Below are 14,412 nucleotides of genomic sequence, written 5' to 3' on the forward strand. Positions count from 1 at the left end.
TCATTGAGGGACGACTGGCCCAGGCCAAGCGACCGTCCGACCAATATTCCATTTGCTGCTGCTGCTGCTGCTGGCGTTGCTCCCGCTGCTGCCGACGCCGACGCCGACGCTGCTGCTGCTGCTGCTGTCGTCGTCGTCGTCGTCGTAGTTGCCTGTCGACTATCTGCGGTTTTCTGTGCGCCTGATACTATGCGCCGAGTTAATTGGTTTGCAAACAAATTAACCAACGTGGGTGTGTACGTTTCCTAATTAGCAGCTTTTGTAATTAAATATGCCCGCAGCCATACAACCACAAACACACACACACACATTGGTTGTGGTAGCCGAAAGAGGGAAAGGTAGAGAGGGTGCGTACATATGTGTGTGGGCCCGTACAATGGTATAACGGTTCATGTGACGCACAGCGGCGTCTCTGCCGGGGTTACTTGACTTAGCTAATGAACGCAGACAATAGCATACCAAACCCCTCTCAGCGGACGCCTCAGTCCACCGAAGAGAAGGAAAAGGGAGCGGCTGCGGCTGCGGCTGGGCGATGTGGGCAGAGGGGAGGAGCAGTCGGGTGGCAGCTCTGACGTCCCAAATGAAAATGCATTTTAATTAGGGGTTTTGTTGGCTTTTGTTTTAAGTTCATTTTTGTTCTTGTTATTGCCGCTGCTGCTGGTGCTTTTGGTCTGATTGTGTCGGTGAGGGGGGAATGGGTTTCATTCATTAGTCGAATTGACTCAACGGGACATTGAAAAAGAAGCGAAAACGAGCGGGAACGTTGCGAGTCGCGGCAAGGTCCGCGGCTCTACTTTATACCCAGTACCCAAGCAGGATATGTATATGTACGAGCATGTGAGCTAATGATTTAAGTAATTTGTACAAAATATTTTATATATCACATCTGTCTCTTTTTTCATATTCTCACACCAAAAACCGCCGTTACATCTCGAGTCCCTCCGCCAGGAGCGAACACTGCAGGAGGAAGACTGTGTGTGTGAGAGAAAGAGAATTTTCATTTATTCCTTCTGTTTATAATAATGATCCGAGCTGATCCAGATTCGCCATATCGACTCGGCTACTGATGACTATTAAGAATATACATACTTTATGGGGTCGAAACCCCTTCCTTCTGGGTGATGCACACATCCATTTTCAGCCCAAGTCGAATATTCCCCCATGCTCCTCCAGTAATGGGTATAAAAAGTTTGGTCGGCCAGCGAGTGCACCCAGCCAGACTCTCAGTTGGAGGGGGATACACTACGATAGGCTCTCTCTGTCTCTTTCTCTTAAATGGGCTGTAGTACGAGTACTATCGCACCCACAAGTTCTGCTTTTTGCCAGTCATTATAAACGTTGTTGTAGTTGCTTTATTCGATGCGGACTCGAGCAGACAACAGGCAGTGGCAGCTCGGCAGCTCGGCAGCCCCGCAGCAAAAAAGGGTCCAATTAAAAAACCACGACAATTAACGGGGAGCCAAGTGAGTTAACTTGGCATAAGTGGAATTTTAATTGGCAACACGAGAGAGAGATGGCCGGGAGCCGAGTGACTTGCCGAGTGCCGATAAGTGCAACGCCGTAGAGATTGAGTCTGTGGGGTGGGTGGGGGAGGCGCGTTGCAGAGACGACCCACCGACAGAGCTGGTGGGCGGGGGCGGGGGGGGGGGGGCGCTCCCCAGAGTCCGGGAACAGGAGCGGGAACGGGGCGGCGGTGGACTCCCGGTAGTTAAGTAAATGAGCATTTTGTTTCACTAATGAACACTAATGAATGCCAGCCAGGGAGACAGCACTTGGATTAAGGCACGGACTCCGCGCTCTCTCTCTCTCTCTCTCTCTTTCTATGTTTGTGTGTGTGTGTGTGTGTTGGGCCTTTTGTTGGTTTGGGGTTTTGTGTTGTTAATTAATAAACACGAAAGCCCAGAGAGACCCCGTACCTTCCATTGTGGATGTGACTGGGTGTGTGTGTGTGTGTGTGTGTTTGTACCCAGTTTTGAAGGGGTTAAAATAAGCAATTAGTTGGATTTTCGACTAGGCGCACAGAAACGAGCAGACGTTGAAACTGGCAACTGGCAACAGGCGGAGGCAAGGCCAGGCCCGGCCCGGCCCGGCCCGGCCCGGCCTGGGCCGACAGGCTGGCAATTCTGCCAGGCCAACAAAACCGAAATGAGAAAGTTTCAAACTGTTGGCCTCCTCATCGTCGTTGTCGTCGTTGTTGCTTCTTCTAACGAGGCAGCGGCGCAGGAGCTTACCCAACGGTGGCATGGGGCATGCGGCATGGGGCAAGGGCACAGCAGAGAACCGAGTATAGGGAACAGCGCAAGAGTAGACTCCCGACGAGGGAGTCCAGCCAGCAGGTAATCCAGCCACGCATCGCCCCGCCTCGCCTACGACACGGGCGACGGGGAGGTGCCTCCGATTCCACCTCACCACGGTGGGAAAAAGTTTCTGCTGGTTGTCTGTGCGGCCGGGGCTTGATTAGTGCCGCGATGAGTCGAGCAATTAGCATGGACACGAACCAGAAATGATGAATGGGGCAGCCAGCAGTGGCATGTCGCAGTCTGCGGTTGAGTAAGGTCAGGGATGCGGTATGTGAGATTTTGTGTGTCTGTTAATGAGCAAGGTTAGGTTGGTCCCTAAGTCTGATTTAGCTGGGATTACATTAGGTTATGATTAAGGAGAGACGAACCTCCCATTGGTCAGGGCTGGATAACTCTGTCTTTAGATCAATCTGAAACCCACACAAACCTCAAACTTACTCCAACCCATGAATCGCCCTACAAGGTGCTCTCCCAAACACACTGCACTTAAGTAGGAACTTCCTTCTAGGGCCGCAATCTACTTTCGTAATCAGAAACCCATAGAGTCTTAATTATTCGTACGAGTATTTCTATGTACAACCGATCTACAGAACAGAGCTTCCAATGAAGAACCGAATGCGGTAATGGGGAAACATTCTAATTGAGATCGAGAACATACATACAATATGCGAATGAATCACGCTAATCTAGCGACAATCAATTTACGGGTGGGTATATGCATATTTATGTAAGACGCCTATGACAGCTTGGTCGCAATAACTTTCCGGCGAGGGTCGGGTGCCATTGAGCTGTTAGACAAGATGACTTTATATGGCAAAGCGCCAAGCGACGCGCCATTGTCTGCCACCGATCCGAGTGCGAACTTGTGGAGGAGGCGACCTGGCTGGCGACTGACGGTGCAAACCCGTTCGAAAAACAGACGGAAGAAACCGCTCACCGGCGACTTGCCCCTGACGTCAGCGATTCAAATAAGCCAACTATATACTCGTACACAATGTGGGGGCCGGGGTCTGGCTGATCTCTGACTGAAAACAATCATTTACATGACGAGTTTTGCGCTCAAACAAGGTGAAATCATATTTTAGAATACGACCAGCACAGAGGTAGCTCAATCGTGTATTGGAACGCGCAGTGAACACATCGAAAACCGGAAAACAGAGATCGAACAGAGATGTCGTTACGCAGGAAAGAGGACTACATACCCATCAAGTGCGAGGGCTGGGACGGCAAGTTCGTCTATCAGGACGGAGCCGTCAACAATGTGTCCAAGGTCCGACGCCACAATCAGAATGTGACCAACACCAACAACTTCTACGGCTGCAACACGGAGCCCATTGTCCTGCCCACCGCCTGGGATGGAACTTTCGTGAAGAGCGGCGAGACGCGCATTAAGCCCGAGCGCAATCGCTCCGACGATCAGGACTACTACGATTATAACTCGGATCCGACAGTGCTGCCGACGACATGGAGCGGCGAATTTGTCACCGATCCCAACGATGTGCGCATCAAGCCGGAGAGGAACTTTTCCGATGCCCGGGACTATGCCGAAGCGAGTCGCTTTAAGCTGGTCCAGCATTGAGAGAGGAAGAGATCCCGATTCCGATTCCGATTCCGATCCCGATCCCCGTTCTATTTCGTGAGCAAACAAACTAACTCTGCAATCAGTATACGTATTCCCCATTTGTTTGGTTCGGTTTTGCATTGTACTCTAACATAAGCGTTCGTTGTATTTTATTTTTATACATAGATATTTATTCGTACTCCTAATAAACAAAGCAAAAACTGAAATCATTGCTAGAAAGTTCCGTTGTGCAATCACCTTCAGAGTGGTCTGCTGTGTAGGTGTAGGCGTTCCCAGATATTCAAGTGGCCTTTTATGGCGATATATTGTGATCGTGTTTGCAAATTTCCTTCATAATTATAGCATTTGTTGAATGCCTTCTTGGGGTGATCAATATGAGGAAAGATTATTGGTCTGATCGGACATTAAATGAATCATTTAACCTGCAATCTGTTGGATTGTAGAATGTAAGTCCCTCAAGCAAATCCCAGAGATCAACAAAAGCCACTTCGTGTGACAGCTAGACTGTCTTTCCATGTATTGTTTTTCCGAATCTTCTTATTAGATAATTGCAATATTTCCCCACTCAAGTGTCGCCCATAAAGTAACCTTGTTAAGAGCTTTTTGTATAGGAAATAAAATAATTTTTACTCTTGAGCAAAACCGATACCGGCTCACTTATCTAAAGTCAAGTTTTTTTTTTTGTAATTTTTTCATTTTTGCGGGTCTACAAATTTGTAAAACAATGGAAATTTCGGCAGTTGGTGTGGCAGGAGTGGCACCAATCAGCACCAATATTCTCGACGTGCAGCAGCTCATTAAAGTGCGTCGTCCCCGCTGAATGGAATACATCTCAGAAGAATATTATATACAGGAAATAAATTAATGACTGCGGTTGGACCAAACTCGTAAACTCTTGTTGATCCAAACCACACGCTCATTCGACCTTTTTCTTGTGATATGGGCTATTTTTTTCTTTACGTCCATGCAGGTGGTCCCAATATACGCCGAATAAATCATTGAAGAATAAAATGCAATCTGTTGTAGCCTCAAGCTAGACGATCTATCAGGAGCTCATCAACGATCGGTAGATCATTTAAGAACCAACACAAAATGTCAGAACATTACATCGCAGCATTCCAGGTACCCGCACAGACTAACTCAGGAATGTTAATCCACTCAAGAGCCACCGCATTCCATCCCATACCATTCTCAAAGATCCAGTTCCCAGAATTTGGTATCGCATCAGATCTGGGATCACATTGTGTGTGTGTTTTCCCAAGAACATGTTCTATTCATGCATTCCATTATCTCCGGGTAAATGCCTGAGCACAGATCAAAGATCGGCACAGGCCACGCATTGAAAACCGATCCTTTTGTGTGGATGGTTCTTGGGTCGATGCCAGCTTGACACGGGCTGACCGTGTGAAATATTCCAACTGTTATGGCAGCACCCCAATATTGTCAACAGGCCTGCAGCAAAAGCAGTAGGTGATGCCGGAAAAACGGTGGAAAACCAGCACGAGCAGGTAGTCAACACATGTCGTTCCACGAGCAGATGCGTGAGAAATCTTTGATACGGGAAAACGATCCTTTTCTTTGTGGGAAAATTTCGAGAGATGATGGTTTCTTGTAGTCGTTTTTTATCGTGTGAAAATGTTGAAATCTTTGTCAAATTTGTTGAAATAACGACCAGGAGATCAGAAATGCTCGGAGAAGGAGATCAGCACGAACCAGTGAGATTGGAGAATAAGGATCCTGACCCAGAAGAATATGTCCTTGCTCAAGACGAGAGACGAGAGTGCAGCTGCGAGAAAGTGCTCAAAAGTCTTTGGAACGTGTGCATTTGTCCACCTCGGTAGAACCGCAGAACAGGTGATCAGCGGTTTTAGTAGCTAAAACCGAAGAGAATTGTAGAATTCTACCTGTTGGTAGGCTTAGAAAATGCAACAGGCCCTAGTCATTGCATTCGATCTTCCACATAAAAAACGAAGTCATACAAATGATTCTTGGGTATTCGTAAAAAATGTGGACAAAGAATGTCGTTTGCAGCCGGAGCAGGTGTGGGAAAAATCTCCATCTGCCTGTTGATCCTAAGCCACTCCGCAGCGTGTGAATTTTCCAGATCGCTTGTGGAAATTGAAAACTTTTCTACCAGGCCAACAGCTGGAAGAGCAGCACAAGCCATAGAATTTTCCAAAGAGACCGTTCTACCTGCAGACAGCGCCTGGGAAACGGCAGCTGGAACCGAGCACACGATACAGCGATTACCATTTTCCGGCAACCTGTTGCTTTTGAGTCCCCTCCTCTTTCCCATAGATGCATTTTCCAAAAAAAACGGTTCCTTAAAAATCCAAAATGAATTGGAAATTTCAGCAGGAGCAGCTGCGTGGGAAAATGTCCTCTGTCCGTCGATTCTACCCAAGGATCGTGTGAATTTTCCAGCATTATCGGGGAGATGAAAAACGTCCATACCAGGGCAGCAGGAAGCAGAGTATGTGTCGACAAAGGTTTTTCCACAAATGGTTCTACCTGCTGTCGGGCCTGGGAAAATGCAGCTGGAACGAAGTGCACGATGGAGGGATTTTAATTTTCCGGCAACCTGTTGCATGGGAAAAGGATCCTCCTCTTTTTTTTTCAAGAATTCGTTTTAAAAAACGATCCATTAAAAAATATTGGAGAATGCCGAGCTGGCTGTGGGAAAATTGTGCTCTGCTTGCTGATCCTCTGGAAAATCGTCCTGATCGTGTGAATTTTCCAGCCTAATCGTGGAAATGGAGAATTTGTTCACCAGGAAATCAGAAATAACAGCAGCAAACCGAATGCATTTTACTAAAAGGTCCCTATCTGTACTCGAAGCCTGGGAAAATGCAGCTGGAAAAGAGCACACGATTTTCCGACAACCTGTGGCTTAAAAAAAGGAACCTCCTCCTTTCTCATAATGAAATGCATTCCTTGTAAATCTGTTATTTAAAGAAAATTAAGAAGGATGCGCCGTTGTGGCCAAAGATCTCTAAAATGATTCTACCCGCTGGAAGGGTCTGAAAAATGCAGCCCGAAAGAAGCACGGGACAATACGAATAATAAATGGCTTGGGAAAGGGATCGTCTCTTTATTTAAGTGAAAAACGATCCAACAGCTCAAAACTGCAACCGAAGAAATAGTTCCTTCGAGTCGTGTGAAATTTTCCATCGCTTTGCAGATTGGGAAAACTCAAGGAATAGGCGAACAGGGATTTACATAGGATAAGTTTTCCCAATATTCTCTACCTGTTGATAGCCTGGGAAAATGCTCCAAATTTTCATGGGAAACCGATCGTCACAAAAGCTACGTGGGATATATCCAAGCAGTTCAAAGATCACAAGCGTGTGAAAAAACAGTCAACTCTTTCATGGATGAGTATAAATGACACCAGGAAAACAGAAAATATAGTAAGTGTGTGCTTGGCATGCTGCACCCAACACAGATTCTACCTGGGAGACCAAAAATAAGAGATCAACAGGCATTCGGCGTTGCCTGGGAAAATCTTTGAAGCGCACGTTCTATTGATTTTCAATTTTCATGGATTAAATCACGTGGGAAACTGTCTCAAGTGGTTGTAAAATTCGACAATTAGCTAATGGGCAAACAGAAACATAAATAAGGCTCTCTTACCAGAAATCCTGCTTGTTACGAGGATCTCCACCGGAAGCAGGTTCATTTCCTCCGGAAACGGCGATCCCTAGCAGGAAATTGATTTTGTTGCCACTCGAAATTGCATTTCCTCAAACAGGAAATTGATTTCTAATCTTACATTTCCAATTTCCTGTACAGCTTCCGTTCCTTTTTCTAAAAAATAAATATTGATATTTGACCGATGTTTTTTGGGCGTTTTTTAATGTGATTTCCTGGAAGGACGCGCCCAGACAGGCGTGAGAATGTTTCGGCTTAATTAGGCTGCTTCTACTAGGGAAACAGAAACCTCAAAGCAGTGATTCCTTGCATTCCCTTTTACAGGATAAACGCCACGTGATATATGAAACCTTACCAAAATCTTTGACTTTTGTATGGGTTCGTTCCATGGAGTTTTTTCTTTATTCTTAAGATGATCTTGCCTGGTGCTAAAAGATGCCGTGAGAACATTGTCGAATTGTGGAATACAAAATTAGTTTTGGGTATCAGGCAAGCAGAGCAGTAGAGAAAGCGAATGATATTTTGCAGGATGCTTTAAGGATTCTGATATGCAAATTCGATCAAACAAGCATCCTATCGATTAAAATTGCTAACAGGCACACAGTTTTGCCAGCAAGCTATCACATACAATTTCGTCTTACCTTTTCAAGGCTTCCCCACCTTTCTTCCTACCTGTGGAGGAAAGGCAAGGTAAGAGGTTGCCAAAATAAAAAACAAAAAAACTACCACCAAACTATTGAGTTACAGGCACTTCGTACTATGAGACGTTTCCAACCCTGAGGTTATTAGCTATCCAAACAAAAAATGTCTTGAGCGTTACCAGGACAACAGCAATCCTAGAAGGAGCCAAGATATTGCGAGCACTCCTTACTCTGAGGGATGTTTCTCAGATGAAATGCAAAAGGAACACATGGAAGTCTCCAAGTCGTGAAATGTCTTGGGTTCTATTAGGCTAACAGCGAGACGTGCCAGCGTTTGGCATGCCAACATCTTCAGGTCGTTTGTGTGCCCAAGAGGGTTGAAAGTGTCAGTGTTTTTAAGCGGCTTACAGAAAAGCCAAGGCAAGATCTTGCGGTGATCTCTTTCAGATCACTGGGCCACCATCATCATTAGTGTGGTGGGCGTTCCAGGCCGGGGAATCCTTACACAGCAGGTAACATTCCTTCCCTCAAGCGTGAGAATTTCAATCAAATTCTGTTGATCTTTCAGCAGGCGAACAGAAGAGACGACAGCATGCATCCCTCCCCACCCTCCTCTCGCTTTACGCACAGAGCGTGTGAAACGGAGACCCACAAGAAAAAAACGAACAAATAAACCGAAAAAAAAGACCTAAAAAGTTGCACGAGGATCGCGTGGGAATAAATACTGGCCAAGAATGTAACGTATAATAAGGGATCTCTCCATTCCCCCTCCCTCACTCACTCTCCTTCTCCATCGCTGCCTCTCGCTTGCTCGCACCTAAATGATATGCACAGGCTTAAATTAGTTGTTAATTGTCTGCTGTCCCTCTCCCGTTTTGGCATGTGCTCGCGTGAGAACTTTCCAGCCGTCGACTGGAAAACGGAACAGGCGAACAGCAACGGCAGCGAGTGGATTCCAGTTCTTCGGCGTCGCTGGAGTGTTTTTTTTCTCTCTCTCCTCCTCCTTTGCTCTTTCTTGCCTTCATGCTTTGCCGTTGCTTTTGTTGTTGCTCTTAACGAGATCCTCGGCTGCCTGCCGACTGATCGTTACGTTAAACGGATGTGGACTGCATCTGTGTGTCTCTGTGTGAGCATGTGTTTGAGGGTTTTATTTGCTGCTGAGGGTTTCGTGGTGGGAAATTCTTGGCCCAAAGCCGTTACAAGGCGAAATTCAGCTACAAAAAAAATGCACGTTGAATTGATCGTGAGAACTTTTCATGTTGACCCAAAGATGAACATCAGGCAAACAGAACTTGAATAAAGGTTGTCTGTCGTTGTTGTATTGCAATGTGTTGGAACACTGGAAGGTCATGCATATTTGGATCTATCTATCTATCTCTCTATCTATGGAGAATGCATAAACTTCAAAAAATCGTAGTTCTTTAAAGGAAATATGATTGTTATAGCAGTAAAAGTGGTACCCGCTCTTCGTACCTCCTGCCATCGAACACAACCACCAGACCAAAGAAGCCACAAAAACCAGCAATCATCTTCCCCTTTCCCTTTCCACACTGATTCACATTTGACTTCATCCACCGCCACCAATAAGAACTGAACGAAAACCAAAGTGAATTCATTTCCAAAAAAAAAAACATCTTTTCAGCCTACTCCAAGCCCTGCCGGCCTGTTCAGCCTCAAGACATTTACAAGCATCAAATTACTCAAGAGAGACCTAAAGAAAGTGCGGCACGTGCCACACAAGCAACCCCAAGAACTGTTCAGAAATAGTTTCCGACTTCGTTGCTGCGTTACTTGCTGCGGCTGCCTGCGACCCTGTCACTTTGACAGCCAATTAGCGATCATCAGCAAAGATTATCAACTGGAAAATTATGGGGTCTCAAATTACAATGTGCTCGAGAGACACGCCCACCGACGACCGACACTCTCTGACAGCCTGTTGCATGGATCGGCAGCGAACTGTGCCCCAAAGTGGAAGATGACAGGGCAATGGTACTGACAGTAGAAACACGATCATCGCGGTGATCGGTGATATGTTTAACAACTTAATGAACCCTGATGTTTGTCACGATAATTTCATGTTTTTGAATAGGCTCGCAGCACAGACAGGCCGAGAACAGACAGGCTGAGAAACCACCACCAAAGTCCGGATCCAGATCCAGACGCAGCCCAAGACCAAGACCAAGAGGGTCTTAATGGACTCAGACACGCATCGAATTACAATTATGATTGAGCTCAAGAACCATTGAAGCGGCGAGAAGAGGCGACCACTCCTTGTGGCCTCTGAGGCCCTAGTCCAATTTCACGCCGTATTAAAATGAACAGGAAATGGTTACAAATTGTTATGCAAATTGCCCGTTTCCCAGCACAAAAAGAGTTTAAAAAGTATAGCAAACGAACAGGAGAGCAGGACGAAACAGGCAGGACCTAAGCCAAATTCTGGAATGTTAAGGAAGCAAGGACCCCTTCGTGTTCATTCTGCTGGCCTGTTCAAAATCAATTAGCAAAGCAAACAAACAACTCATCCATCAAACGCTGCCTGGGTCGCCTGTCGAGTGGCTTTTGTTCGCCAGCCCGACTTCCAGGAATACACAAATCCCTGGGGCACCGCCTGCGGCTTAAAGTGCAATCAAGCCGAACCACTCGATTAGGAGAACAGCACACGCAGCAGATCAGGCGAGTTATTCAGCCGAGATTGCGGCATGGAACTAGGGTCCTCATCTACCTGACTGGGAAAAATATCTACCTGCGTTCAGTTGGTGAGTTATGAGGCGAAGACAGCTAGTAGATTCTGTTCCCCTATTCGAATGATACAGATTTAAGCCTTTGGCGCTTTTGTCTTCGAGGGATTTGCGGTCACCAAGACGCCTGGATCGACACGCACAGATCGCCAAAGAGTTAAAGGTCACAAAACTAAAGCATTCGAATAGGGAAGCATAGAAAGAAGTAGGAGAAGAGCAGCGTGGGAAGCCCCTGCTAGACCATTGTTTGCCTAATCCCAATGATCATAAATCATAATTAGAAAATCACTGAATCATGCATAAAGTGTAGCAAACGAACAGGTGAACAGTTCTGGGAGCAAGGCGATCGCGACTCCAGTTCCAACTCAAAGAACTCGCAGCATCCATTCGAGTCATGCAGCAGCATCATTATCGAGCATCCAATTATCTCTCTCTCCCTCTCTTCATGATTGCCACTGATGCGCATCGATGCATAATTTTCGAACAGGTTCTCAGCATCCACGAAGAGGAGTCTGGAGAGGAGTGAAGCGATGCTCAGCCAGGTAGGCGGCATCTCTTGTTGAAAGGAAATCATTAAAGCGCAGCCATGTGTATCGAAGGAACAGGCTTACAATAATTTCAGGCGGAAGATCAGGTTCAGCTGGAGATCTCTGCTGCCCAAAAGGTCAGAGGCAGAATGGCCATATGAACAGATCACTAAAAATCATTAGGTTAAAATGATAGATGAAAATCAATGAAGCGTGACCAAGATCACAAAAACCAACAGGTTGACAGGAACACAAAGCAGTGTACAACTGTTTCTGAAGATCACCTGCAGCATCACCTGTGGTCAGTGAAGCGTTAAGAACTGGTTCAAGCGAACAGGGTTTCAAAGGTTCTAGCTGGGCCATTATGGCAGAAGGTCTCGGGCAGGACTTGACCTATTGATAATCGACCTATTACAATCGTTGTTCCCCTATTCGAATGCTACAGTTTAAGGCATGTTAAACCTTTAGATTATAAAGGGCTATGTATTTATGGGTGGATGATGTAACAGTGTCATCCAATGATGCCAGGGAACCATGGGAAAAGAGTTACAGGTCACGAAACTGTAGCATTCGAACAGGCTAACAGAATTATTGTGTAGGAAACTAATCTTGGAAAAAATTATGTGTGTACCTCAAAAATGTGGGCGAACCAGGCGATCTACCTGCTAATCCCTAAGAACCAATCGTGAAAATTCAGTGAGTCGTGACCAAAACGGATTAAGAAACCAGGCCAACATCAAAACCAGATGCAAGAAATTTGGGAAAACAGCGAAAAGGCCAAAGGGCATGGAAAATATTGATCCCGGTTCCAGGGAAAATCTATGAGGCATGACCAAAGAGATCAAACGAACAGAATGTCAGAAACCGCAGCCTGATCTCAGAGAAAATAAAATGCATCCCCAGGGAGTGATCATTTTCTAATTCTATTACGAGTCCATTCAGAAGATCACTGGAGCGTGACCAAGTTGAACAGGCTGTCAAAATTTAGAGTAGGTGATAGAAAAAACTGCATCCAGCATCCCAAATGGGAATTGAGTCTGAGATCTAATGCACTAGGAATCCACTTATAAGATCACTGGAGCGTGGGCTATTTTAAACAGGCTGTCATCACTAACAGTAGGAGGGAAACTACAGTCAGCATTCCAAATAGAAACAAAAATAATCAGCCAACCAATCATAGAAACGCACCCAAAACACGCACCCATTGAATTCCCACAATCAATCGTTAAATATAGCCCGTATACACGCACTAGGGGTCCAACAACCATCTGAAAACTTCATACAGCATCCAGAAAGTGCAATCTGTGAGAGAGCATCCTCTGGAGCGTAAGCAAGCCGAACAGGCTGACAAAATTAAGAATAGGGGTCAAAAAAACATTTGAAAAATGCAACCAGCATTCCATGGAAGATGCAATTCAGAAGATCACTGGAGCGTGGCCAATCCGAACAGGTTCACACAATTGATAGTAGGAGAGAACCGCATCCCAAAACCGGTGACCCACAGCCTGTGACCTGTCTAATTTCTTCCGGTTCCATTGTGAAGATCACTGGAGCGTGGCCAAACCGAACAGGCTGGCATGTTTAACAGTAGAGAGAAAACTGCACCAGCATCCCACACTAAAACGCACTCAGCCAATCATAGAAACGAACCCGAAGCACACATGCATGCACATATAAAAATCCCACATCCATTTGTTAAATATAACCCAAGCCCAAGGGCTGTGGTCCAAAACTACCTGCAGCTGCAGTGGGAAAAATCTTCAGACTGCACTCGGATGCATCGGATGCATCGGAGTTGCGGCTGCACTCTGCTGTTCGCCTGTTCAAAGGTTACACTCGGATGCACTTCGACAATGCACGACGATGATCATTGCATGTGTGGGAGGAGCTGAGCAGATGAAAAGCGCCAGCCCTGATGAAGATCACTCCACACAGACACGCTCATACAATGGCCACCAGTCCCAACGAAACACCCGCGGATGTACGTACTCCTACTCGAAAAAGAGTTGAATGATGCAAATGTGTAGCACTTCAACAGGCAAACAGAAACCGAAGAAGCGCCTACACTCACTCGCGGAAGTACAGCATCGGTATAGCATCCCATCCCGCATATGTACATAAGTAAATATTCCCGAAAGGGTTGGCGTTGTCAGCATGCAAATGTGTAGCATTTTAACAGGTCAACAGCAGTGTCAGAAGGCCACCACCAGCTAAGTGTAACCAAATCTAGGCAGCAGGTTGCACCCGATCTACACATAGACCAACCATCTTCTACCATCACAGAACTTCTGTGGCCCTGGCTGGAACTCAAAAACCAAAACAAACGAGAAAAATAGTAAACAAATAATGAAATTGGTCATGCCCCATGGGGGTCCACTCTCTCGCACTCGCTCTCCCAACAGTTCTCGATCGTGATTTTGGGGGAAAAACTGTAGCATTTGAATAGGGTACCAGAAATAGAAGAGCCATGAAACCATGGTAGTAAATCTGAAAGAAAATCCCAAAACGATCTAGCAGGTAGTCGTTGGGAAAGTGGAAAGTTGGAACATGCGTTGTTTTGTGCGTTTACTGCCCGCACGCACTGTGCGCCTAGTGAATTTCAATTAGTTAAACAAACAACAAATTGTTGCTCAACATTTACCACACATTTACAAAATTATTGACTTTCCAGAAAGAGCATTAGGGTGGAGTGGCTAGAGTGGGCGGGCGTGGGCGTGGCCAGCTGCGATCGTGTCTTTCCTTTCACTTAACAATAGACCCGAAAACGAGAGCAAAGAAAATTTTCCCAGACCATGCAACGAGGCGTTGAAAATCGCGGCTCCGACGCATCGGCTGGTGCCAGCGTCTGTTCGCCCAGTCGTCTGTTACACTTGGTTACACTCTGGGGTCGATGGGAACTGTGGGATGCTGCAGGGCCCTGGGTCACCGAGCAGCGGCAGTCGCTGTCTCGCTTCGCCGCATGCCAGTGCGTGC

At 46.2% G+C, this 14,412-nt stretch overlaps 1 protein-coding gene across 1 annotated transcript; it reads left to right on the forward strand.

The window, feature by feature from the left end:
- The first annotated feature begins 3,396 nt into the window (after positions 1–3,396).
- Positions 3,397–4,089, forward strand: LOC117188388. The gene has a single exon (XM_033392182.1). The coding sequence runs from the start codon at positions 3,472–3,474 to the stop codon at positions 3,877–3,879; it is 408 nt and encodes a 135-aa protein (XP_033248073.1). The 5' UTR covers positions 3,397–3,471; the 3' UTR covers positions 3,880–4,089.
- Positions 4,090–14,412: the final 10,323 nt, after the last annotated feature.

Source organism: Drosophila miranda, chromosome 3, assembly GCF_003369915.1.
Source record: "Drosophila miranda strain MSH22 chromosome 3, D.miranda_PacBio2.1, whole genome shotgun sequence".
Lineage (NCBI taxonomy): Eukaryota > Metazoa > Arthropoda > Insecta > Diptera > Drosophilidae > Drosophila > Drosophila miranda.